We start from the raw sequence: 27,006 nt of genomic DNA on the forward strand, positions 1-27,006 counted from the left end.
AAAGATGGTAACTATCATGACTATATAAAATCAAGCCTCAAAAAGGTTAAGTAACTTGCCTAAGTTGAAGGAGCTAGAAAACAGAATGAGATTCCAACTCAAATCTATCTTATTCCCAACTCATTAAGAGGCAAGAGAGCATTATATGGGAACAAGAGAATATTAAAAATGACCACGTGGTCAGAAATACTTGGGTCATTAACTAGCTGTAAGATCTTCCTAAGACTTGGTTTCCTTATCTCTAAAATGAAAATGATCAACTCGAAGATTGTGGTAGAATTAAGCGCAAAATATGCAGAGTGGGTGGCACAATGTCTATTATACAAAGCATTACACAGTAAGTAATCAATAAATATGAACAATTATGCTTCCCTAAGGAGGATAAAAGTATTAAAACAGTGATTTCAAATTCAGCTGGGCATGGTGGCTCATGACTGTAATCCCAGCACTTTAGGAGGCCAAGGCAGGAGGATCACCTGAGGTCAGGAGTTTGAGACCAACCTGGCAAATATGGTGAAACCCCATCTCTACTATAAAAACTGGCCAGGTGTGATGGCAGGTGCCTGTAATCCCAGCTACTCGGGAGGGTGAGGCAGGAGAATCACTTGAACCGGGAAGGCAGAGGTTGTAGTGAGCTGAGATTGCACCATTGCACTCCAGCCTGGGTGACAAGAGCGAGGCTCCACCTCAAAAAAATAAAAATAAAAAATAAAATGCTTTGCAAATATGGTAACGACACAGTAAAAACACAGTACATTCCTAATTATCTGACATATGGACAAGAGTGTTCTGATGTGGTTAATAAATAAAAAGGCAATAGATATCTGGCTTTCCCTGCAACTAGAGTGGCATATTAAACTATTAACAATCCATAAGCAGACCTTTAAGAGAAGAAAAATACGGAAACTGATATAAAGGCAAAAGTATGTATGTATCAATGAGGAAATTTACAGTACCAAATAAGGAGAGAAAGAGTAAATGCTCAAAGAACACCAAGTTCTTTATATAGTGGGGATGAATTCAGTGTGACAAAGTAAACACATTTCCTGAGAAAAATCTTTACCTGATGTACCTTGCAAGTCAAATAAAAATGTGGCCACTAATTGCAAATTTCATTTGTGAATGTGGATTACGTGGACATTTTGTTCCTCTAAGAAAGTAAATAAGGCCGGGCATGGTGGCTTACACCTGTAATCCCAGCACCTTGCGAGGCTGAGGTGGGAGGATCATTTGAGGCCAGGAGTTCAAGACCAGCCTGACCAGCATAGTGAAACCCTGTCTCTACAAAAAAATTAAAAATTAGGTGGATGTGGTGGCACATGCCTATAATCCCAGCTACTCAGGAGGCTGAGGCAGAAGGATCAACTGACTCTCGGAGCTTGAGGCTACAGTGAGCTATGATCACGCCAAGGCACTCCAGCCTGGGCAACAAAGAAAGACCTGTCTCTTAGGGAAAAAGTGGGGAGGGGAATACTCTGATAAAAATTGTACAGTTATAAAACATATTATCTATTTTTATAAGTATTAATTCATTTCAGCTACTATAGAACAACATAATGTCAAGAAAAGTAGATCTGTAAAACCAAGTTGATGGCAGAGGAGGGAAAAAAAAAGGGAAGTGGACTTGAGAAGGACAGTGGAATAACAGCTAGTTTTGTGTTGAGCCGCTGTTGGGAAGGCAATCTACCATGAACCCTGAGCATCCCTGCACATTCTTGCAGAGTATGGCAAGACTGCAAGGCCCAGACCACTCTTTTACTCAGCCCATTTCCCAGGGTTGTTTAAGCAGCTTGAGAGATAAGGTAATGTGTCTTCCTGGACAAAGACTAGGCCTGCTTACTGCTTACAATAAAAGTGGCAGGTTCCCCAAATTCAGTTTCCTCAGCTGTGATAAAACCCACTATGTGTAGAGCAACCACCTGGGCCCCTCTGTGTAGTCCCCATGGGACCTGGGGTAAGGGCAACTGAAGGAAATATACCAATATTCATGTTCTTGCTCTGCTGCTAAGGGTAATAAATTCTTTTGTTTCTGATCCAAGAACCTGTGTCTTCTGCTAGCATCCATGACAGTAACAGCTTAATTTATTAGTTTATAAACAAGATAAAATAGAACCCAAAACTCTATAGGCATTAAGTATTAGTGGCAGAAGGTATTCCTGACATTGTAAGTTTCTCCAAAAAGTAAATCGTTCACAAATTTTAAAATCCTTCCATGTCAGTCCTTACAATGCCACACAGTACAATGGAAAACAATGTTAACTGATGGCCATTCTCCTAAATCCTGAGAGATTTATTCTCTTACAATCAAGATCATCAAAATCTATTTTTTCTAAATTAAGAAGTTTTCTTTCCAGTATGAAAGAAAACATGTTTTGAACTCATTTTTCAAAAGTTAAAAAAAAGTCTACTTGCAAGTCTTTTTAATACCTGAAAGGTAAAATGTTTTACATAGTTTTCAAATTATTTGTAAGTCACCAATCTCATGGAAAGTCTCACCTGTTCCAACTGGGTGGCAAATGCTATGGTCACTGACATAATAAAGGAGTCAGTACAGTATTCTGCTGGTCCAATCTGATGGTAGCCTCCCTCTTCATTCAGCACAGCCACAATGTCCCTGGGGTCAAGTCCAGCCAGGATGGCAGGTACTTTACAGAGAAAAACACGATTAAACTACATTGTAGTTTGTCATAAACCATTATAAGATTTTTAAAACTGATTATATTTTGTAATTTGCTTGGTAATTTTCATGAATACAGTTAATATCTAATAAGGTTTCCTTTACTCTCTTATATACTCACCAAAGAAACCTTACTTAACCAGCATTGTCTTTCTGTATGTAAAAGTAAAATTCTGAAGTAACATTTTTAAAACCTTAAGGTAATAAACCACATAGAAAAGGCATCTAACATAGGTTTTACAGTGAATCTAAACTGGAAAGTGAATAAGCTAGATATGGCTAAGAAGAAAAGGGCAGCTGAACAGGGAATGGGGGAGTAAAAAAAAAGAGTGTTCTAGACAGAAGGGACAGTATGTACAAAAACACAGAAGCAAGAGAAAGCATGTGTGAGAAAACTGACACAGGCATAGGGTGCCAGATCACAGAGTGAGAACCGATATACAGAGGGAGGTGGGGCTGGATAAGCAGAGGCCATATCATACAGTCCTTCTGTATGCTATCCAGAAACATTTTTGGATAGTTTTCTAAGAATAAGAGAAAATCATGAAACTAGTTTTGAGAAGAAAACTGACATAATCAAATAGGCTTTAGTATGAGGAGACTGAAGAGGGACAGGGTTTTTCAAATTGATTTAAAAAACAAAAAACATACACAACTAAAATAATTGATAATATCCAATGTTGAGGAGAATGCAGGAAAGTGAATGCTCTCAATGTTGGCAGGTACATGCTAGAATAACCTATTAGAAGGTGATATATCAGGGCCTATCAAAATTTTACATGTGCATACCCTATAAACGAGCAATCCTTCTTCTAGGAGTTAATCCTAAAGAGTTGTGCTTACAGTAGCAGTGGCTGAAAACAGTATAATAATTAAGAGCACAGATATCTAAGTCGCATAGACCAAGGTTCCAATCCCAGTTCTGTCCTTGACTTGTTGCACAGGGAACCCATATCCATCTCTTTTAGTCTCCATTTTTTTTTTCTAGAAAGCTTTTATAGAGTTGTTGAAAGATCAAATCAAATAATGAAAGCAAAGCATTTAGCACAGACTCTGACCCATTAAGCACTTTAATAAAGGCAGCCATCATACAATAAGGCCAATAGAGCTTAGAAGTTAAAATAAGTATGACATGTTCTCACTGACAGGGAAGGGAGTTACAAATAGGGTGAAGATGAAAACTAGAATCTTGCGGTGTTGGAATGGAATTGAAGGTGTCAATCTGAATTGACAATATATATACTGAAGCGTCTATATACACATATACAGAGCAGCATCAATTCAGATATCATATATATACATATATATATACACATAAATACATACATATACATATATATATGGCTTTTTTTTTTTTTTTGGAGAGCTAGCTGAGGTTTTATTTTGGACCGAAAAAAAAAAAAAAGCAACTGAATTGTTTTGTAGCTGGAGGCATGGGCAAAGCGGGGGTCCCCAGGCAGTAAACTCCCCCGCGGGTGGACTGAGGCCTAGGGCTGAGCCTCAGGTGGGTCTCCTGTTCCCAGTGCTACCCTGCATAGCGACCTCCCTCCCAGGCTCTGGGGCAGCGCAGGAGGGGTAGGCTGGGAGGGGCTGCCACAGCTGTTCACTTGGGCAGGACGTCAGAGGACTCGGACACCAGCTTCCCATCACGTGTCTCGATCTTCTTCACAACCACGGCCCTGGAGGAGCTGGTGCGGCTGAAGGAGCTGGAGCCCAGGCCGTAGCTGAGGCCGGGGCTTGTGAGGCCCCCATAGGCCGAGCTCAGACCACTTGCATAACTGCTGGTGGTCTTCGTATGAATACTCATGTTCTGCATCCCAGACTCCAGCCGGCTCTCCTCGCCCTCCAGCAGCTTCTTGTAGGTGGCGATCTCGATGTCCAGGGCCAGCCTGACGTTCATCAGCTCCTGGTACTCACGCAGCTGCCACGCCATGTCCTGCTTGGCCCGCTGCAGGGCGGCCTCCAGCTCGACAACTTGGTGTTAGCATCCTTAATGGCCAGCTCTCCACACTGCTCGGCATCTGCAATGGCGGCCTCCAGGAAAGCCCTCTGGCCTTTGAGGCCCTCATTCTCAGCCTGAAGCCGGCTGATGTTCCAGTTCATCTCGGAGATCTTAGTCTTTGTGCACCGCAGGTTATCCCCGTGCTTCCCAGCCAGACTCTGCAGCTCCTCATCCTTCATCTGGTACATGCTCTCAGCCTCGGCCTGGCTGCGGTTGGCGATCTCCTCGTACTGTGCCTTGACCTCAGCGATGATGCTGTTCATATCCAGGGAGCGGCTGTTGTCCATGGACAGCACCACAGATGTGTCTGAGATCCAGGACTGCAGCTCCCAGATCTCCTCTTCATACAGCTGCCTGAGGAAGTTGATCTCATCAGTCAGCCCTTCCAGGCGAGACTCCAGCTCTACCTTGTTCATGTAAGCTTCATCCACATCCTTCTTGATGAGGACAAATTCATTCTCCATCTCTGCACGCTTATTGATCTCATCCTCATACTTGTATTTGAAGTCCTCCACCAGCCCCTGCATGTTGCCAAGCTCCGCCTCCAGCTTCAGTTTCTCCTAGCCCAGAGTCTCCAGCTGCCGCCTAAGGTTGTTGATGTAGCTCTCGAACATGTCCATGTTGCTCCCGGCCGTCTTCTGCTGCTGCAGGAAGCTCCACTTGGTCTCCAGCATCTTGTTCTGCTGCTCCAGGAACCGTACTTTGTCTATGAAGGAGGCAAACTTGTTGTTGAGGGTCTTGATCTGCTCCTTCTCCTGGGTGCACACAGCCTGGATGTCGGGGTCCACCTCCAGGACAAGGGGGCTCAGCAGGCTCTGGCTGACTGTGACCGCGGTGATGCCTCCCACGCCGCTGGCCCCACCATAGCCGCCGCCCAGGCCACCCCGAAAGCAGCTGCTGCCCACTCGGGAGAAGCTTGAGGAGCTGATGTGGGCACCAGGCCCACTTGTGTAGGAGTGGCTGCTGAAGGCCCGGGGGCCAGAGGTGGACACCTTGTAGGACTTCTGGGTCACCTAATGGACACGGTGGAGGCAGGAGTGAAGGCAGGCGGGCCGAACCAGGCGGAGATCCTAGAAGGAGCGGAGAAGCTGCTTCTTGGTCTGTTTTTTGTTTTTTATTGAGACAGAGTCTTGCTCTGTCACCCAGGCTGCAGTGGATCTCGGCTTACTGCAACCTCTGCCCCGCCAGATTCAAGCAATTCTGCTGCCTCCGCCTCCTGAGTAGCTGGGATTACAGGCTTGTGCCACCAAGCCAGGCTAATTTTTTGTATTTTTAGTAGAGAAGGGGTTTCACCATGTTGGCCAGGCCAGTCTCAAACTCCTGGCCTCAAGTGATCCACCTGCCTCAGCCTCCCAAAGTGCTGGAACAGGCATGAGCCACCGCACCTGGTACTGTTCAATGTATATTGATAAATATAAGCAAAATGGTGTATATGTGCTATGGTTTCAATGTGTCCCCTCCAAAACTCAGGTGTTGAAACTTAATGGCCAATGTGATGGTATTAGGAGATATGGTCTTAAACAGGTGATTAGGTCATGAGAGCTCCTCCCTAATGAATGAGATCAGGTGCCCTTATAAAAGGGCTTGGTGGAGAGAGTTCCTCTCTTGCTCTTCAGCCTTCCAATATGTGAGGATGTAGGACAAAGTACCTCACCAGATGCCAGTGCCTCGATCTTGAACTTCCCAGCCTCCAGCACTGCGAGAAATAAATTTGTTCTTTATAAATTACCCAGTCTGTAGTATTCTATCATAGCAGCACAAAACAGGTAAGACCATATGTATATATACAAATGTGTGTATGTATTTGTATGTGTGTGTACACATATATGCACAAATTCCCTCACTTTGTCTACTGAAAGGGCCTGGGAGCAGTGACACCTCGATATCAGCTAACATACCTAGCACCTAGATCTTGGCTTCTAAAAATCATTCTTTACTGAAAGGAAGCAGGGCTCCTTAGAGAAATGGCTGAATCCAGAGCTGAGACAGAGTAAGCACAAGATGAGCTTGGAACATCTTGCTGTGCCTGAAAATATTTGTTGATAAGTTCAAAGAATCATGGAGACATTCAAAAGGAAACAAAAGCAACTTAAAAGGGCTGCCCAAATCTGGGACAAACAATTAAGCGTAGTTAAATATTGTAAAACACGAAATAAAAAGAGAAAACTGTAAATTCAGACTGATATAAACGAATTGAAGGTCTAATGAGAAATTGAATATATTCATAATTTCACAATTCTGCCCAAAAGAGTTATTAATTACAAAAGAAAAAAGAGCAAGTTTACAGTTGAGAGCACTAACACACAACACTTTAATCAAGTAATCAAAGTTAGCATCAGAAATAGGACAAATCAAAATTGTGCACCACCTGATAAGATGCAATGGGAAGAACGTGGCATCTCTTCGATGAAATTTCTGCCAAAGATGCATAAGCTAAATCTAAAATCAGACAAACTCAAGTCATGAAACAATCTACAAATTAACTGGCCTGCAATCTTCAAAATTTCAAGGTCATGGAAAGATCAAGGAACTATTTCAGAATACACAGATATAACAATTCAATGTAACATCTAATTCTAAACTAAATCCTTTTCCTATAAAGGAAATTATTGGGAAAAGACACAAAACTCAAATGAAATTAGGTGGTAGCAATGTATCAATGTTTCATTAATGTAATAAGGTTATATGTGTTAATATATTGATGTAAATTTCCCAGTTCTGATGGATATACCACGGATATGAAGGAGAATGCTCTAATAAATACTCCAAATATTCAGGTGCATTAGGTAGTAAATTCCTCTCAAACAGTCCAGGGAAAAATATTCTTCTTCATAACATACTTCCAACTTTTGGGGAAGACTGAGATTATTTCACAATGAAAACAAATTCTTAAAATTTTTTTTCACTGAGGGAAAAAATAATAAAGGCTCTAGAATCTGACTTCCAAGATCACATCCTGACTTCACTACTTACAATGTATGCCATTTTGGCAAACACATCGCTGAAATTCAATTTAACAATCTCTTGGGTTTATGGTGCCTAGAGGTCATCCAAAAGAAGATGTCCAGGAGGCAAGTGATATTTGCGTCCAAAGGCCTAAGTGGGGGTCTTCGGCACAGAAGAGTATGATTGTATGACTGATGCCTGGTAAATAAATAGTATTGCATTGGAAGAGTGTGTACAGAATGAGAAGAAATTTCTTTAATATATAAAGGTTGGGAAGAGAATGAAAAGGCCAAAAGGAAGTTAAGAAGTACTGGTAAGAGAAGAAGCTGAAGAAAAGTTATTGTTAAAATACTGAATTATAATATCTTCTCAATTCAAAAGGTAATTCTCAACTCAGAATTAAACTTTTAGGACAAGACAACTATTTATAAATTCACTGAACTAAGAATATATGTGCCAATACAAACACCGCTATTAACATTAGTTTTCCATGTAAGTCTAGGACATTCCATGCAACATGACTGAAGCATAGTAGAATATCAGTTGTATGATTTCAATTTCACTATTTGTTTCTCTCACTTCCAGAAGACACCTTCTTCCTCTACAGAAAAAGTTTACAGAAGAGATGTAATCACAAAATATTAGAGTAGGAAAAAACTTTCGAGACTATCTCATCCAACTCCATCATTTTACCTAAAAGAAAATAGGGACTGTAAAACATTCAAGAAGAAATATGCAGTCTGGCACATAGAGCTTAGAAATCTTCAGTTAGCCCTAATAGCAAATAAAAAGCTGAACGAACTAAAAATTAACAACTCTCCATAGATCTGTCAGAGAAGTGAGGTCTCAGGAAAACTGCTGCTCCCCAAAACTAAGGAAACAGACAGGGAGCTACAGAATATCACAATTTTGGAACAGAAAGAGCCAATGCGGTAAGTAGGAAAATGTGAACTGGGATGAACTGCTAGTAGCTTGGTGTGAACCAGCCTGAGAGATAAAAACTCCAGGGGGACCCAGTCACAAGGGAGCCCCACACTTTTGTGACTTTTACCTCCAGGGAGCTCTACCAGGTCCTCACAGTGAATATCAGAGAAAAGTTCCCTCATTCTTCTGGCATAGGGAAGAGAAAAGAAACCATTCTGAAACATGCCAGACAATTCTGTTCTTGTTAACAAGGCCTGCCCTCGGAGAAACTATTTGCCAGAGCCTAACCTGTTGAGGTTCTATCAGAGCCTAATTGACCAGGGAGAAGAGAAATACCCAACTCCAGCTGCCTCTGGTCTTCCATGCAAGGGAAGGGAATACACAACTCCAGCCCCTCCAGACACTCTGCCCCATCTAAGGGAAGAAAAAACTGAGAAGCAATGGTGAAGTTCAGACCCAAGGGGCACAGGCTCAGTAAAAGACTGAGACCTAACCTTAAGGCTATAGAATGCTTCCCCTTCCCGACTCCTGACCACTACATTACTAAGGCCTATTTACAGCAGTTCCTTTTGTCCCATACATCATGTCCGGCTTAAAACAAAAAATTGCAAGGCATACTAAAAGGAAAAAAAAAATACAGTTTGAAGAGACTAAACAAGCATCAGAACTAAAGTCAGATATGGCAGGAATGTTGGAATTATCAAAACAGAAAAAATTTTTAACTATGATTAATATGCCTTATAAGGTTTTAATGAAAAAAGTAGACAGCATACAAGAACAGAGAGATAATGGGAGCAGAAAGATGCTAAAGTGCAAGAAAGAATAAAAAAGAAATGCTAGAGACAAAAAATACTAAAACAGAAATGAATGACTATGAGAATTGCTTCATTAGTAGTGGGACACAGGCTGAGGAAAGAATCTCTGAGCTTAGTATGACAATAGGAGTTTCCAAAACTGGAACATCAAGAGAAAAAAGACTGGGGGAAAAAAAAACCACAGAACAGAACAGAACAGAACAGAACATCTCAGAACTGTGAGATAACTAAAAACGGTGTAATAAACACAGACTGGGAATACCAGAAGAAAAAAGAGAGAAAGGAACAGAAGAAATATTTGAAGCAATAATTACTGAGAATTTACCCCAATTAATGTCACACACCAAACCACAGATTCAGGAAGCTCAGAGAACACTAAGCAGGATAAATGCCAAAAAAAAAAAAAAAAAAAAAAACTTGCTGCTAGGCATCCCATATTAAAACATCAGAAAATCAAAGCTAAAGAAAAAATATTGAAAGAAGCCAAACGGGAAAAAAAAATCTTACCTCTAAGGGACCAAAGATAAGAATTACATCCAATTTCTCAGAAGCCATGCAAGCAAGAAGGGTAGAGTGAAGTATTTACAATGTTGAGGGAAAAAAAAAAACAACCACCCTAGAATTCTGTGCCCAGTGAAATTATCCTTCAAAAGTGAAGGAGAAATAAAAACTCTCAGATAAATAAAAATTGAGGGCATTTGTTGCCAGTAGACCTGTGTGCAAGAAATATTAAAAAGTTCTTCACAGACAAGAAAAATGGCATGGGTAAGAAGCTCAGATCTACACAAAGAAATGAACATCAGAGAATAAATGAAAGTAAAATAAAAACTTTTATTTTTTATTCTTAATTGATCTAACAGATAAAAGGTTCTTCAATTATTATGTGTGTGTGTGCACGCATGCACATGTGTATGCTGATGTATAACTGAAATGAAAGCAATGATACAAGGGACAAGAAGGAGGGATTAGTAATATTTTATTTTAAAATACCTAAAACAACCTGTGAAGCAGTATAGTGTTATTTGAAGCTGGACCTTCAAAGTAAAAGCAGTATACTGTTATTTGAAATTTGTAAATGTATAGTGCAAACTCTAGGGCAACCACTAAAAAAGTAAAAAAACAAAAACAAAAACAAAAAAGTATAACTGATATGCAAGAAAGAGAAAATTAAAACCACAAATGTGGGAAAAGAGTTACAGACAAAAACAGGAATAAGAAACAAGAGAAACAAATATAAAACACTAATAAGGTTATTCACGCAACTATATTAATAATCACCTTGAACATCAATAGTTTAAATGCACCAGTTAAAAAACAGATTGTCAGAGTGGATCAAAAAACAAGATCCAACTATATGTTGTTATCTATAAGAAACCCACTTTAAATATAAAAACAAATATAGATTAAAAGCTATACTAATCAAAAGAAAATGGTAGTAGTTATATTAATTTCAGACAGAACAGACTTCAGACCAAAGAAAGTTCACAGGGAAAGGAGGAATATTACATGATGATAAAGGAGTCAATTCTGCAAAAAGACAAAATAATTTTTAATGTGAATGCACCTAACAGAGTATCAAAATACATGCAGCAAAAACTAACAGAGCTTCAAGGAGAAATAGTTGAATCCAACTTGGAGACTTTAACACACACTATGAGAAATGGACAGATCCAGCAGGCAGAAAATCATTGACATAACTGAACTCAACATTATCAATCAACTGGATGCAATGGATATCTATAGACCACTTCAAATAACAACAGCAGAATACACATTCTTCTCAAGCTTACATAGAAAGTTCACCAAGACAGAGCAATTCTGGGCCATAAAACACACCTTAACAAATTTAAGAACAGAACCGTGTCTGCTGTCAGGCTACATAAACTAGAAATCAGTAACAGAGATAGCTGGAAAATCCCAAAATACTTTGAGATTAAACAACATACTTCTAAATAACACATGGGTTAAAAAAAAATCTCAAGAGAAATTTAAAATATCTTGAACTAAATGAAAATGAAAACACAACAAAAATTGTGAGATGCAATTTTTATTTGTCTGAGAGTTTTTATTTCTCCTTCACTTTTGAAGGATAATTTCGCTGGGCACAGAAATTGTGACATGCAATGAAAGCAGTGCTTAGAGGAAGATTTATAGCATTAAATGCATATGTTTGTTAGAAGAGAAGATCTAAAATCAAACATCTAAGCTTCCACCTTAGGAAACCAGAAAAGGAGCAAATTAGGTCCAAGTAAGCAGAAGATAATAATAAAAATTAGAGCAAATCAATAGAACTGAAGACAGGAAATCAATAGAGAAAAATTAACAAAATCAAAAGCTGGCTCTCTGAAAAGATAAATAAAATCAATAAGCCTCCAGCCAGGCTCAATAAGAAAAAAAAAAAAGAAAGGATACAAATTACCCATATCAGAAATGAAAGATGGGATAACTACAGAGCCTACTGGTATTAAAATAATAATAAAGGAATACTATGAAGATGTCTAGGCCCACAAATTTGATAATCTAGATGAAATAGACCAATTCCTTGAAAGACACAATATGCCAAAACTCATACAGGAGTAAATAGACAATCTGACTAGGCCTATTATCTATTAAAGAAATTGAGTCAATAATCAATAACCTTCCCAAACAGAAAGTACCAGGTCTAGAGATCACTGGTGAATTCCACCAAACATTTAAGGAAGAAATTATACCAATTCTCTATAATCTCTTTCAGAAGACAGAAACATAGAGAGTACTTCCTAACTCATTCTATGAGGCCAGCATCATCCTAATACCAAAATCAAAGACATTACAATAAAGAAAAGAAAACAAACAAAAAATACAGACCGATATCTCTCATGAACACAAATGCAAATATCTTCAACAAAATATTAGCAAATCAAATCCATCAGTGTATAAAAAGAATAATAGGCTGGGCATGGTGGCTTACACCTGTAATTTCAGCACTTTGTGAGGCTGAGGTGGGAGGATCACTTGAGCCCAGGAGTTCAAGACCAGTCTTGGCAACATAGGGAGACTGCATCTCTACAAAAGGTTTTTAGAAAGAAAAATAATTATACACCATGATCAAGTGGGATTTATCCCAGGTATGCAAGGCTGGTTCAACATTCAAAAATCAATTAATGTAATCCATCACATCAACAGCCTAATGAAGAAAAAAAAATCACATAATCTTATCAATAGATGCAGAAAAAGTATTTGACAAAATCCATTATCTATTAATGATAAAAACTCTCAATAAACCAGAATTAGAAGGAAACTTCCTCAACTTAATAAAGAATATATAAAAACCTACAGCTAACATTATACTTAATGGTGAAAAACCTGAAGCATTCAAGATCAGGTACAAGACAAGGATGTCCCCTCTCACCACTTCTTTTCAACATCACACTTAGAGCCTTACTAATGGAAAAGAAAAGGAAATAAAAAGTATACAGATTAGGAAAGAAGAAATATAATTCATCAAGTACAAGACAAGGATGTCCCTTCTCACCACTCCTTTTCAACATCATACTTAGAGCCTTACTAATGCAAAAGAAAAGGAAATAAAGAGTATACAGATGAGGAAAGAAGAAATATAACTGTCTTTGTTCACAGAGGACATGATTACATAAAAAATCTGTGGAAAGAATCAACAACAACAAAAAGAATTTTAAAAAAGGCCAGGCGTGGTGGCTTATGCCTGTAAGCCCAGCACTTTGGGAGGCCGAGGCAGGCGCATCACCTGAGGTCAGTAGTTTGAGAACAGCCTGGCCAATGTAGTGAAACCCTCTCTCTACTAAAATACAAAAATTAGCCAGGCATGGTGGCATATACCTGTAGTCCCAGCTACTCAGGAGGCTGAGGCAGGAGAATCGCTTGAACCTGGGAGTCGGGGCTGCGGTAAGCCAAGATCGCACCACTGCACTCCAGCCTGGGTGACAGAGTGAGATCCTGTCTCAAAAAACAAAACAAGCAAAAAAAAAAAAAAAAAAAAAAAAACCCCCACCCCCAACACACACACAAGTGATTATAGCAAGGTTATAAGATACAAAGTTAATACACAAGTCAACAGCTTTCTTATATGCCAGCAACGAACAAATAAAATTTACATGAACACCCCCAAAAATAAAGAATTCGTATATAAATCTAACAAAATATGTAAATCTATATGAATAAAACTATAAAACTCTGATAAAAGAAATCAAAGAACTAAATAAATGGAGACAGTGCATGTTCACAGAAGACTCAATATTGTCAAGATGTCAGTTCTTCCTAATTTGATCTACAGATTCAATACGATCCCAATAAAAATCCCAGCAAATTATTTTGTAGATACTGACAAATTCTTAAGTTTATATGGAGAAGCAAAAGAACCAGAACAGCCAATTCAATATTGAAGAAAAAGAATAGAGTCAGAGGACTGACACTGACTTCAAGTCTTACTTGAAGCTACAGTAATCAAGACAGTGTTGCCCTGACAAACAAATAGACAAATAGATCAATGGAGCATAATAAAGAGACCAGAAATAGACTCACATAAGTAAAGTCAACTGATCTTTGACAAAGGAGCAAAGGCAATGCAATGGAGCAAAGAAAGTCTTTTCAACAAATGATGCTGGAACAAGTGGACATCTACATGCAAAAAGTGAGTCTAGACACAGACCTTACAACCTTTCCAAAAATTAACTCAGAATGGATTACAGACCTAAATGTAAACTGCAAAACTATAAAAGTCCTAGAAGATAACAAAGGAGAAACCTAGATGGCCTTGGGTGGTGGCAACAATTTTTCAGATACAACTACAAAGGCACAATCCATGAATGCAACAACTCATAAGCTGGACTTCATTAAAATTTAAAACTTCTGCTCTGGGAAAGACAATGTCAAGAGAATGAGAAGATAAGCCACATACTGGGAAAACATATTTGTAAAATACATATCTGATAAAGAACTATTATCCAAAATATACAAAGAACTCTTAAAATTCAACAAGAAAATGAACAACCCAATTTAAAAATGGGCCCAAGACCTGAGCAGACACCTCAAAGAAGATACACACATGGTAGGTAAGCATATGCAAACATGCTCAACATCCTATGTCATTGAGGAATTGCAAATTAAAACAACAATGAGATACTATGATATACCTAGTAGAATGGCCAAAATCCAAAACACTAACACCACCAAATTCTGGTAAGAATATGGAGCAACAGAAATTCTCATTCACTGCTGGTGGGAATGCCAAATAGCACGGCCACTTTGGAAGGCAGCGTGGATATTTCTTACAGAACTAAACATACTCTTACCACATGATCCAATGACTGCAATCCTGGATATTTACTCAAATGAACTGAAAACTTCTGTCCACATAAGAACCTGCACACAGATGTTTACAGCAGTTTACAGTACCTTTATTTATAATTGCCAAAAGTTAGAAGCGACCAAGATGTCCCTTAGGAGCTGAGTGAAAAAATAAACTGTGATACATCCAGACAAGTGACTATAAGCACTCAAAAGAAATGAGCTATCAAGCCATGCAAAGACATGAAGTAACTTACATGCACTTATGACTAAGGGAAAGAAACCAATCTGGAAAAGGCTACATACTATATTATTCCAACTATATGACATTCAGGAAAAGGCAAAACTATGGAGACAGTAAATAAGATCAATAGTTGCCAAGGGGATGGGAGGAGGGAGGAATGAATAGGTGGAGCACAGATGATTTTTAGGGTGGTGAAACTATTCTGTATGATACTACAATAGTGGATACTACAAGTCATTTACATTTGTCAAAACCCATAGAATGTCCAACACCAAGAGAGAAACCTAATGTAAACTATAGACCTTGGGTGACACTGATATGAATGATATGATATGTTCATGCATTGTAGTATCACCACTCTGGTGTGGCATGTTGACAGCAAGAGAGGCTGCAAGTATGTGGGGACAGGGAGTATATAGGAGAACTCTCATTTCTCTCTGCTCAATTTTACTGTGAAACTAAAACTGCTCTAAAAAATAAAGTTTATTAATTAAAAAAGAAAAAATATAAAGGTTTTGTTAAACTACAGTTGAGTTAATAAATAGAGAACAGCATGATCATTTTGGGCTTTCCTGTACTCATCCTAGGAAGAAAACTGTCCTAAGTAGCAAATTTTTAAAACTATACAAAATTGTGCTTTGTTCTATTACATACCAAATAAAGAATAAATTTTCCTATTTCTAAGATTTGCAAACACGAGCTAAGAGCAACAAGTGCTGCATGTGTAACAATGTCACAATATTTGTCTGATGAACAGTTTACACCCTGCATATATGTCCCTATAACACTCCCGCTTCCTAAAGCTCTAGTCCAAAGATGGAACTTCTCAGAGAATGTTTTTAGAGATGATGCACAAACCTTTTCCATCTCGAGGGGGAGCCCCCTTTGCTTTAAAGCTATCCACTGGTGGCTTTGTATCGGTTTCCAAAGCAATACTTATCTGTATCTCAGACTTGAATTTGGTGTATTTATTACTCAGCAACTGGTACCATTTTGGTGCCTAGAGAATAATAAAATAACAAAACACCTAAAAGTTAATCAGGGAAAAAACATATTGGGAAATGCTATACAGTTCTAAATAAATTTATTGTAGCTTTTCAGTACTTTATCCTCTATAAACAATTTTTTTTTTCACATTTTTCTCAAAACAAATCAATCCTGCTTAGGAAGCCATCAACTGAATTTCCCTCTAGAAAAAACTACGTAGAAATTTAAATTGTTTTCTTTGCTTGTCTTCCTATGCTTCAAGAGGCAAAATATTAAAAGGAAGAAAGCATAATATATTTCTTTCTACCTTTCGTCTTATACCCTCAATTTCACTTCATCCCTTAAACAACAAAAAAACTACCAGTTTTCTAATTCCCTAACCTCCATCTTCTCACGTTTTTAAATTATACCTTTTCTTTCTGCCATAGACCTGTTTCGTTCTGCTTATATCAATAAGCATAGGAAAATCTTGGATGGGTGGCTCATGCCTGTAATCCCAATACTTTGGAAGGCCAAGGTGGGCAGATCACTTGAGTCCAGGAGTTCAAGACCAGCCTGGGCAACATGGTGAAACCCCGTCTGTCTCTACTAAAAATACGAAAAATTAGCTAGGCATGGTGGTGCACGCCTGTAATCCCAGCTACCTAGGAGGCTGAGATGGGAGGATTGCTTGAGCCCGATAAATCAAAGCTGCAGTGAGCCATGATCACACCACTGCACTCCAGCCTGAGCAACAGGAGTGAAGCCCTGTCACAAAAAAAAATAATAATAATAATAAATAAATAAGAAAAAGAAAAAAGAAAATCTTATTAGTGTTAATAAAAAGCATTAACAAAATACTAAAGTTAAGGCCTAATGGAAGAGTGGTGGATTATGAACCAGGTACTTGACTGATACTGAAACAAAAGCCTTCTTACAGAATGAAGCATCCTAAATTATTTGAATATCCCCACTAGACCAACCTCAGAAATTCTAGTACTCAAGATAGCCTGAAAAATATCATGCCTACATATATTATTAGGGCAGGAACCACTGATCAGTGGGAATACCATTTCAATACTTGGAAACAGCATTTTTTACTCTGATAATTTGTTATATAAAGATATAGTAGATGGTGCTTATATTGTCTTTGTTATATAAAGACATAATAAATGGTGCCTATACTGCTATTTTATATTCAAGTCATGTCTGATAAGTAAAATAGAATTAAGTAGGCCAAAGCTTTAAATAAAAATCAACAACCTAATTTTTTAAAGATAAAAATGCATAATACAGTTTGTTGATGTATTTCTTATAACAAATAGTTATAATTTTGAATATAAGCCTGAAAGAAAGATTTCTAGCTACTCAGAGAATTGATGACTTTGTCTGTTATATAACTCAGAAAAATAAATCTGGATTTTTTTCTGTTTATATTTATTTACAGAGAATCAATTTATTTTGAACTTCAAATATTGTACTATCCAATTACAAATATTTATGCTGACAAACAGGAGAGAATAAGCAATACAGCATTTAGTTTAAATAACTGAGCCATTTCTCCCTTTGATTACAAATATGTTGACAAACTGTTCTCAAGGACAAGGGGACAAGGAATGCCAAGAGTATTTAGAGGCATGACCTCATCCCTCAGATACCCCCCAAGAGGATTTACCTTCTCTGCAACTAAACTGACTGCAGAAGTGTCTTCTAGACACTTGCACGCTACATGAGAGAAGGTGGTTAAGAGAAACATCAAGAGCCCAATCAAAGCCCAGGGTCTAAAACTAAAGAAGGAAAAACCTTTTCAGAATAAGATTTAGTGGCAGAGAGGCAGTGAGTACCAAGGATGGGGGGAAAACAAGTCCTCTTTTAAAGCATTTTTAAATTTCAGTTTCTTTTAAATTATTCCAACCTTGGGCTAGGCTGACTGATCATATGCAAATATCATTGCTATCAGCAGCAAAAATATTAGTAAAAGATAAATTTTTCTTCACAGAAACCCAATTTAAGATTCAAATCAAGAATGGCGTTTTAAATAAAAGAGAAGATATTATTTTAATTGTTTAACTTTTTTCCCCCCTTGAGAAAATTATGACCCAAGACAATCAGAAAAATTGCAAGGGAGATTTCTAAAGTCAGTCACATACAAAAAGGTCAGAAGATACTTAAAGCGCTAAGCAGCAGCCGGGCGCGGTGGCTCACACCTGTAATCCCAACACTCTGGGAGGCCAAGGCGGGCGGATCATAAGGTCAGGAAATCGAGACCATCCTGGCTAACACAGTGAAACCCCGTCTCTACTAAAAATTCAAAAAAAAAAAATTAGCTGGGCGTGGTGGCGGGTGCCTGTAGTCCCAGCTACTGGGGAGGCTGAGGCGGAAGAATGGCATGAACCCGGGAGTCAGAGCTTGCAGTGAGCCGAGATCGTGCCACTACACTCCAGCCTGGGCAACAGAGCAAGACTCCATCTCAAAAAAAAAAAAAAAAAAAAAGCCCTAAGCAGCACCATGTTAAATAATAAAAGTCACCATCACAGGAATCAGGATGATTCTGAGTTCTTTTTCTTGGGAGTAGGGGGGCAGAGAGGTACTGGTTAGATAACATCAACTGTGTTTCAGTAAGTTCACTTGCTCTGACTGCTATGCAAGGAATGCAAGGAGCAGGAAGCAGGGAGGCTATTATGATAGCCAAGGTAAGAAACAATAGCAGCTGAGTTTGGGGTGGCAGCAGTGAAAAGCAGAATAGCAGACAGATCAGGAGGGAAAAACCCCAACTGGGAACAGGTAGTTATGGAGGAAGGAAAAGGAAAAATGTCAAGGAAGACTTCTGTATTTCTAACTTGTATAACTGAAAGGGGAATGGTGACAATTCACTGAAGCAGGAAACATTAGAAGAGGATGAACCACCTTTAAAAGGAAAGCTCAGGGGCTAGGCATGTTAAGCTTCCGGTAATAGCAACTTGGATACAAGTCAGTTCAGAGATGTCTTTTTGAGCAAGATAGTTCTTGGTCAAGGAAATCATTAAAATGTTGAGATTTTCTAAATCTAATTTATAAACTAAAACATAAGAACTGCCATATTGGCTGGGTGCAGTGGCTCACACCTGTAATCCCAGCACTTTGGGAAGCCAAGGCAGGCAGATCACTTGAGGTGAGGAGTTTGAAACCAGCCTGGCCAACATAGCAAAACCCCATCACTAAAAATACAAAAGTTAGCCAGGCGTGGTGGTGAGTGCCTGTAATCCCAGCTACTCAGGAGGCTAAGGCAGGGAGAATTGCTTGAACTTGGGAAGTGGAGGTTGCAGTGAGCCAAGATTGTGCTATTGCACTCCAGCCTGGGTAACAGAGACTCCGTCTCAAAAAAAAAAAGAACTGCCATATTGGCTCAAGCCTATGACTGATCAGGTCTAGTATTTCATGTCCTTTTCATCAATCTGTTATCTACTGAAAATAATCAACTGTCTAACATAATCATTAGCAAAACATCAAAAGGGCAATACCTGCTTTGTTTCTTGAGCGGTTCTTAAATCCAGAACGATGTAACCTATGGTTTCCTTGGCTGAAGTTGCAGGATCCAAGGCAAAACATTGGAGTTTGATAGGAGTACGCTGTAGCCTATAACAAAACATGTGATAAATAAAATGGTTTTTGCTTAATAAACTTTCTATTGGCCTTGAAAATATTGCCTATTATCAAGATACCTATAATTTTGTTGGATAAAACTATAACTATTTTATATTGTCTAAAAAACTCTTCAACAGGCAAGAACTAGGCCATGCGCAATGGCTCACGCCTGTAATCCCAGCACTTGGGGAGTTCGAGGAGGGCAGATCACGAGGTCAGGAAATCGAGACCATCCTCACCAACATGGTGAAATCCCATCTCTACTAAAATTAAAAAAAAAAACAAAAAAAAATAGCTGCGTGTGGTGCCACGCGCCTGTAATCCCAGATACTCAGGAGGCTGAGGCAGGGGAATTATGTGAACCTGGGAGGCGGAGGTTGCAGTGAGCCGAGATCACGCCACTACACTCCAGCCCGGGTGACAGAGCAAGACTCCATCTCAAAAATAAAAATAAAAATAAAAAAAATAAACAGGTAAGAACTATTAATTATATCTACTAATCTCTACACCAACTAAATATTATACAAAACATGTCAACATATTTTACATTCTTTCATCTAAGAAGCCATCATGTAGGTCAATGTTTCTCAAGCTTCCGTAATGTGTAAAACTTTCTGAAAGTAAAAAATTATTATGAATTTTCAGGACCTATTTTATTTTTCTTATACTGTAACATACATAAAATTACAAATACAAATACATGCTTATAGCTCTTTTGTAGCTAAAAAACAAACAGGAATTAAATATAAAATAAATTAAAATTTAAATTAATAATATAACACATAACAATGTTCTGAAAGAATGATATTGGCTTGTTTAGCATGGGCTGTTTTAGTTCGGAACCCCTCAACTGGCTCATGCATTAAGCTGAATAGATTTTGCCACTGCTTTTATCTAGTGGAGTTATTACAGAACTGCACTTAGCACAAAATCATCACTTATAAATTCAATTTATCTGTATTTTCTCAGCTTACAACAATCAGAGTGGTACTAACCTGGCACTAACAAAATGGAAGCCCTAACAGCTCATAGCAGGACTCCATTACAGACACCACTGAAAGGAAATCCAACATTGATATTCTCTAAGAATGCAATACTTCTTCAAATAAATCCATGGACTACTCTAGCAACAGAGGTAAATAGAGTTTTCCTTGCTTTCCTTTTTTTTAACTTTCCATTTTGATTTAATTTAGTACTGAGAACAAGCAAGTATTAAAGTGATAACATGTTTTCCAGAAGAAAATATATTTTTAATCCTTTAATAAATAAGAGTATTGCTTTTATTGTTGTTGCCTGCTTCTAGTCAGAGTTCACAAAAAATATATACTATAACTTTAAGTCTATTTTATATACTAATAAAGTGGTTTTGTTTAAAATTAAATATAAATTAATTAGAAAGAAACCTTGATAGAATTACTTTCATAACTTTTCACTGGATACCCCTCTATATATCCTTGGCAAGCCAGGTAAATATACAATAAGTAAATTAACAGAAATTACAAGGAATTCCAACCATATTTAATAATGAGTAGGTATCATCAAGGTATTTCTAGAATATCTACTGTCTCACACATTAGGAAAAAAAAAAACCCAAACAGCCCAGTGTAAGTGTAGTGTAAAAGCTTAGGCTCTGGAGCTGGATTGCCTGGGCTCTACCACTACTAAGCTAACAGACTTAAAGCAAGTTACTAATACTTAACATCTCAGGCCTCAGTTTCCTCATCTATAATACGGGGGAAATAAAAATACCAACTTCATAGTGTTGTTCTGATGTTTAACTGTTATTGTTGCAAAGTACTTTAAAAATTTCCCGTCACATTTAAAAAAACACTCAATAACTATAATTATTAAACGTAATGACAGATACAAAATTTATAGGTTGAACATTCCTAATTTGAAATGCTCCAAATTCTAAAACTTTGAGTGCTGACATGATGCCACAAATGGAAAATTCCACACACAAGCATTTAACATACTTCATTTTATGAAAATTTATTTAAAATATTATATAAAACTACCTTTGACTATGTGTATAATGTAAAACAAATAAATTTCATGTTTAGACTTGGGTCCCATCCCCGAGGTATCTTACTTTGATTATGCAGATATTCCAAAAATCCGAAATACTTCTGGTCCCAAGTATTAAATACTCAAACTGTATTTATTTATAACAGCCTGAAAAATAAGAAACCAATAAAGAAGCTAAAATGAAAATGATAATCACCTGTGCTGATGAAGCGCTTTCCTGTCAATTTCCCAAGCTAACTCAGTAGCAAATTCTGGCTGGTCAGTGTGGTCCACAGGATCAGTAGCCAACTGTTCTCCATCAAACTTTGCTTCCACTACAAGCATATGCTTTGGACGTTTGGGGAAATGCCGACCTGGAGAAACAGAATATATAGATTAATCAAAAGTGTACAAAAATCAAACAGGATCATTTACCATGTGTTTTTTTGTTTGGCTGGTTTTTTTTTTTTTTTTTTTGAGATGGAGTCTTACTCTGTCGCTCAGGCTGGAGTTCAGTAGCGCAATCTCAGCTCACTGCAACCTCCGCCTCCCAGGTTCATGCGATTCTCCTACCTGAGTCTCCCGAGTAGCTGGGATTACAGGTGCACACCACCAAACCCAGCTAATTTTTGTATTTTCAGTAGAGACAGGGTTTTGCCATGTTGGAACTCCTGACTTCAGGTGATCTACCTGCCTCGGCCTCCCAAAGTGCTGGGATTACAGGCATGAGCCACCATGCCCAGCCTAGCATGTGTTTTTTTAAAACTAATGATCTGTTAAGTGTGCTTGACATGCATTCCATAAGCTACCTCACTAATGCAGGCTCACATATACACTCACTTCCATAATTCATAAGAAACATGAATCAAATGGAAAGCTATAATTTATAAATGTGTGCTTCTCAAACATTAGTGTGCATATGAATCACCTAGGGACCCTGTTAAAATGTAGATTTTGACTCAGTAGATCTAGGGTGGGCCTAAGATTCCACATTTCTAACAAGATCCAAGGTGATGTGAATGCTGCTGTCCTTGGTACACACTTTGAGTAGGAATGATCTCAACAACATCTGGAATTAAACACTTAATGTGATTACACGAATTTTAGATACTACTATTGCAGTACTTAATAGAGAATAGTCATCTGAAAAGCTGGGAAATAAATTAGTAAAAACAAATTTGCCTGCAGCTTAATTTTTCTGTTAACTCAGTTAAGAATACTTTCCTGGTGAAACCCCATCTCTACTAAAAATGCAAAAAATTAGCCGGGTGTGGTGGCATGCGCCTGTAGTCCCAGCTACTCGGGAGGCTGAGGCAGGAGAACAGCTTGAACCCGGGAGGCAGAGGTGGCAGTGAGCACTGCACTCCAGCCTGGGCAACAGAGCAAGACTCCGTCTCAAACAAAAAAAAAAAACAAAAAAAAAACAGAATACTTTCCAAATTAGCTAAAGAAAAATAGCCACATGGATTCCTTCATTCTATTCTCAAGGACAACACTGTACACTATCAGGAAATATTCAAATATTCTATCTACACATCACTTTTCATTTGTACTGCCAAACCCCATTTCATCAATGTTTACTGAAGACATATTCAGAGTCAGGTATTTTATCAGATGGTGGGGTACAAAATGAGTAAAATAGAGTACTTGCTCTAAAAAAACTGAGGATCTAGTTAAGAGAAACAAACCAAAAAATACTGAAAACAGGAAGCTAAAGAACATCAATGAAGAAGCACTAAGAATCTTGCACTGAGTCAACTAGTTCTCTTGTTTATAAATCTGTTAAGGTGGATCTTAGTGAGGGGAATTTTATCCACTGATTAATGAAGAAATCCCTGCTGCTACTCACCCTGGTACAAGCTACTTGTGGGGGAAGTGTAGGAATTAAGCTGTTAAAAAGACCTTGACTGCTAACCTTGTGAGTTTAAGCCTGAGGCTCTCATTGAAACTCTGTATTAGGAGTATTAACACACATCGCACAGCTCTCCCAATTAGCATTAACAGAGGCCCATCCCAGGACCTCATTTTCTGCTGCTCCAAAAGATACCTAGCTTCCCCAAATGAATGTCATATATGTCAAAGAACCTATATTTTCCATATTATTATAACTAGCAGCTTCCAACAAGCTTGAGAACAGAGGATGTGAAGTGGAACAAACAGGTGCCTGCCTTGCTGCAGACAATGATACAGAGATAACAGAAATGGTCTTTTTCATCCTTGGAATCTAGTACATAGCCCAAATTTTGTTCATGGTAAAAGCTTAACCATTTTCTTTTGAAAAAGGGCATTTCTAAAAGCGTAGTCAAGAAATTGCAAGTTAACTCTTAAGGACTGTAGTCCCCCGAGTCCTCCACCAAGCCAAAGGGATGAGAATACATGAGGGGAAATGAGACTGAAAAGGTAGGCAAGAGGTCTACCACAAAGGGCCATGTATGCCATTCTAAGAAATACAGACATTATCCTTTAGGACACTGAAGGACTTTATGAAAATCAGATTTGCATTTCAGAAAGATCATCCCCAGGGAGTAAAGGAGGAAGTCTAGATGTTTCTGGAAAGGAAGAAAACGTTCAAGAATCAGACTATTGAAAAGATTATTACAATAAGTTAGGTGGATAATGAGGGCCCCTTACCAAGGCACTCACAATGTAAACTCATTCATTCAAAAACTTGTATGTAGAATCTATTATTATTCAGAAAATAAAATCAATTATACTTGATGACCATTTGGAAGTTAGAAATGGAGAGTGAATCCAGGCTGAGGATGACTCCTTGGTTCTTGGCTTAAGGCAACAGCATGGTTATGATGAATGGAAATACAGTACGAACAAGAGAGAAGAATAGTTTGGAGGGAGGACCACATGCTAGTTTTGGGTTTGTTTGTGGAAACAACCTAACAGACATCCTTGACTCCAGGTTCTCTTCCTTCCTTAGGAATATATGCTGCCAACCTATTTCTTGGAACATTAATTCTAAACTGGCTTTCAAGATCCTCCGAGGCCTATTCGCTCCAGTTGTACAAGCTCATTTCTTACCATGACATTTCTAAATATTCACCTTCCTCTACCCTGGTCATCTTGCTGATCTTTTCAATGTTCCACCCACCATGCTCACCCCGGCACAAGCTACTTGGTTGGGAATCAAGCTGGTCAGAAAGACCTTGACTGCTAACCTTTTGAGTGTAAGCCTGAGGCTCTCACTTGAAACTCTGTATTAGGAATATTAACACACATCGCACAGCTCTCCCAATTAGCACTAACAGGCCTCTCTCAGGACCTCATTTTCTGCTGCTCTAAAACTAGCTTCCCCAAATGAACTGCATTTATGTCCTGGGTTGTCAGACTGGCCTGGGTTGTCCATAGAATTCTATTGTCACATATCTAAAGCTCACTTATTATTTAAAGAACTTCAGCCATCCCACCCACCCTACCCTCAAACCTATATTTACAGTCCATATCACATATTTTAAATATTATACCCCAACATATTGTGTCCTGTGATCTCCCCACGTGGACAGACCTCTACATCCTTGGAGGGAAAGGAGGTATTTGTTTCCTCATAGCATGGTCAGTTGTAAGTCTAAAAACTGTTGTTAACCAAATTTTAAGGTTATTTCAGTCCTATGTTTTTAAACAATAAGTAAACTAACAGTTAATAGTGCTCCAAATCTTTATGGCTTCTGATCAGTCTCTTGTTCCAAAATTCAAAGATTAGGATTACAATGTTTCCTTTGATCTCATCCCTCACACAGTGCCAGGCCTTTATAAAACACTCTCCCATGGGGGAAAAAATGCAGCCAGGCTTCTGCTCTGGCTCAAGATGACTCCTTCTTAACATATTATTCGTAAAGTGTCCTCAATTCACCTGTTATCTCCTATGCCCTCCACTTTCTTGCAAATCTGTTCTCCAACCACACTGAATTTAAGCAACGTTTACTGAGTGAATTTAATTAAGCAAGGCAAAACGTGTCTTGCTTTTCCATACTCTAAGTGCTCTCTGCTCTTCCCTTTGCCTGGAATGCCCTTCCTTTTTTCACCTGACAAATTCCTAATCATCTGCAGGACCCCAAAAAATGCCACCTCCTCTAGTGAAACTTCCGCAGTTTCCTTAGACAGAGGTGGTCATTCATTAGGGTCTTCCACATCCTGATGAATTATTTGCTGACACACTCTCCTTGCTACACATCCTTAGCTTTTTAGAATCAGGACTGTTTTATTCTTACATTCCCAGCACAGTGTCTGACACTCAATGAGTCCCAATAAACCAATGTCATTCATCCAAAACACACCTTTTAAGGAATGTATAATATACCCTCTTAAGAACTGTAGTCCCCTGAGTCCTCCAGCAAGACGTGTAAAGGGAATTGCCTCCGGAACACTTTTGGAATCGCAGGAAGCCTGTATTCAAGTCAAAGCTCTTACAAGTGCTATTATTGGGAACCGCTGATCAGAACGCGCTTCTCAGGACCACGTTCAGCTCATATATAAAAGCCATCGACGTGCTGCTTTGGATGAAAATCGTTTTCTCTAGATTCTCTGGGGCTACGGCTAGTCACGCTAAATATCACTTACCCCTAACAGCGCTCATATCCCTGGAGAGATTTTTAAATCAATTGCCTAACAGACCTCACTACGTACAACTTTGAACAAGTCTGTGGGGACCACAAAAGCACAGATGACAGGGTTCTTAAGGTTAACAAGGCCTCGGTCCCACACAAGCTTTTAAAACTCGGGAGGCAGCAGTTGCAAAAGCAAGCCTCAGGCCGCTCACCTTCTAGGATGGACACGACGATGAGCAGTTGGTCGGATTTGGAGACCATGGTTGCGGTGAGCGGTCCGGGGGCGAAGGCGGCTGGGGGGAAGTGAGGTCCAGTTGAGTCGCGGGTAATCCGGGACCCCCGGCGGGACCCCCACTGCCCGCCCCCGGTCCCTGATGCCCGGACCCCGCTCCGCAGCCAGGTCCCACCGCCGTCTGCTGCAGCGCGCCCGGCTCCTCTGCCTCGGGCCGCCAGCCCAGATCCTAACTCTGCCCCGACTCAAGGAAAAAGCCACGCTGCAGCCCTGCCACTCTGCAAGCAGAGACAAGCCCGCCACCCGCCACCCGAGGACTTTTTGCCGCCTGCGTAGCCGCTTTTCAAACGCCCGGGCGGCCGCAGCGGCCGCCGCCGCGCCCAGCTTCCGCCTAGCAACCAGGCCCGCAGGCCCAGTGCCCAGGGGAGGTTGGAGGACAACGGGTGATAGAGACAGAGCAGTCAAGGCTAGAACGCCCGTCAGCGAGCTTCGCCTCCCGCCCTTTTACGCTCTGTTCCAGAGCCCTAAGGAGGACGCCTTCATTACCTCACAGCGCCCTCTGCTAGCCGGACGAGGAGAGGCGGGCGACTTGGTGTGGGACCAGCTGCGCAAGCGCACTACTGCTGTAAACGCTTCTTGAAGCTGCGTAGCCTTTAAGGAGCGTGAGTGTAGCGTATTACCTGCTTTATGCCTCAGCCACAACCTGAGA

At 39.3% G+C, this 27,006-nt stretch overlaps 1 protein-coding gene and 1 pseudogene across 3 annotated transcripts in view; both read right to left on the reverse strand.

The window, feature by feature from the left end:
* Window positions 1–26,739, reverse strand: part of CEP120 (centrosomal protein 120) — a 78,787-nt gene extending 52,048 nt beyond the window's left edge. Inside the window, exons 1-5 of one of the 3 annotated variants that reach the window (XM_063706728.1) lie at window positions 26,278–26,739; window positions 21,727–21,883; window positions 19,379–19,493; window positions 15,771–15,912; window positions 2,497–2,645 (exon numbers count right to left, since the gene is read on the reverse strand). In XM_063706728.1, coding sequence (XP_063562798.1) covers window positions 2,497–2,645; window positions 15,771–15,912; window positions 19,379–19,493; window positions 21,727–21,883; window positions 26,278–26,326 — 612 coding nt within the window. In that variant the 5' untranslated portion in view covers window positions 26,327–26,739. Of the gene's footprint in view, window positions 1–2,496; window positions 2,646–7,047; window positions 7,268–15,770; window positions 15,913–19,378; window positions 19,494–21,726; window positions 21,884–26,277 lie in introns of those variants that run through there. The other 2 variants (XM_055387426.2, XM_019028476.4) reach the window with 2 other exon arrangements.
* On the reverse strand, window positions 2,654–7,035 carry LOC129533664 (keratin, type II cytoskeletal 8-like; annotated as a pseudogene).
* Window positions 26,740–27,006: the final 267 nt, after the last annotated feature.

Source organism: Gorilla gorilla, chromosome 4, assembly GCF_029281585.2.
Source record: "Gorilla gorilla gorilla isolate KB3781 chromosome 4, NHGRI_mGorGor1-v2.1_pri, whole genome shotgun sequence".
Taxonomy (NCBI): domain Eukaryota; kingdom Metazoa; phylum Chordata; class Mammalia; order Primates; family Hominidae; genus Gorilla; species Gorilla gorilla.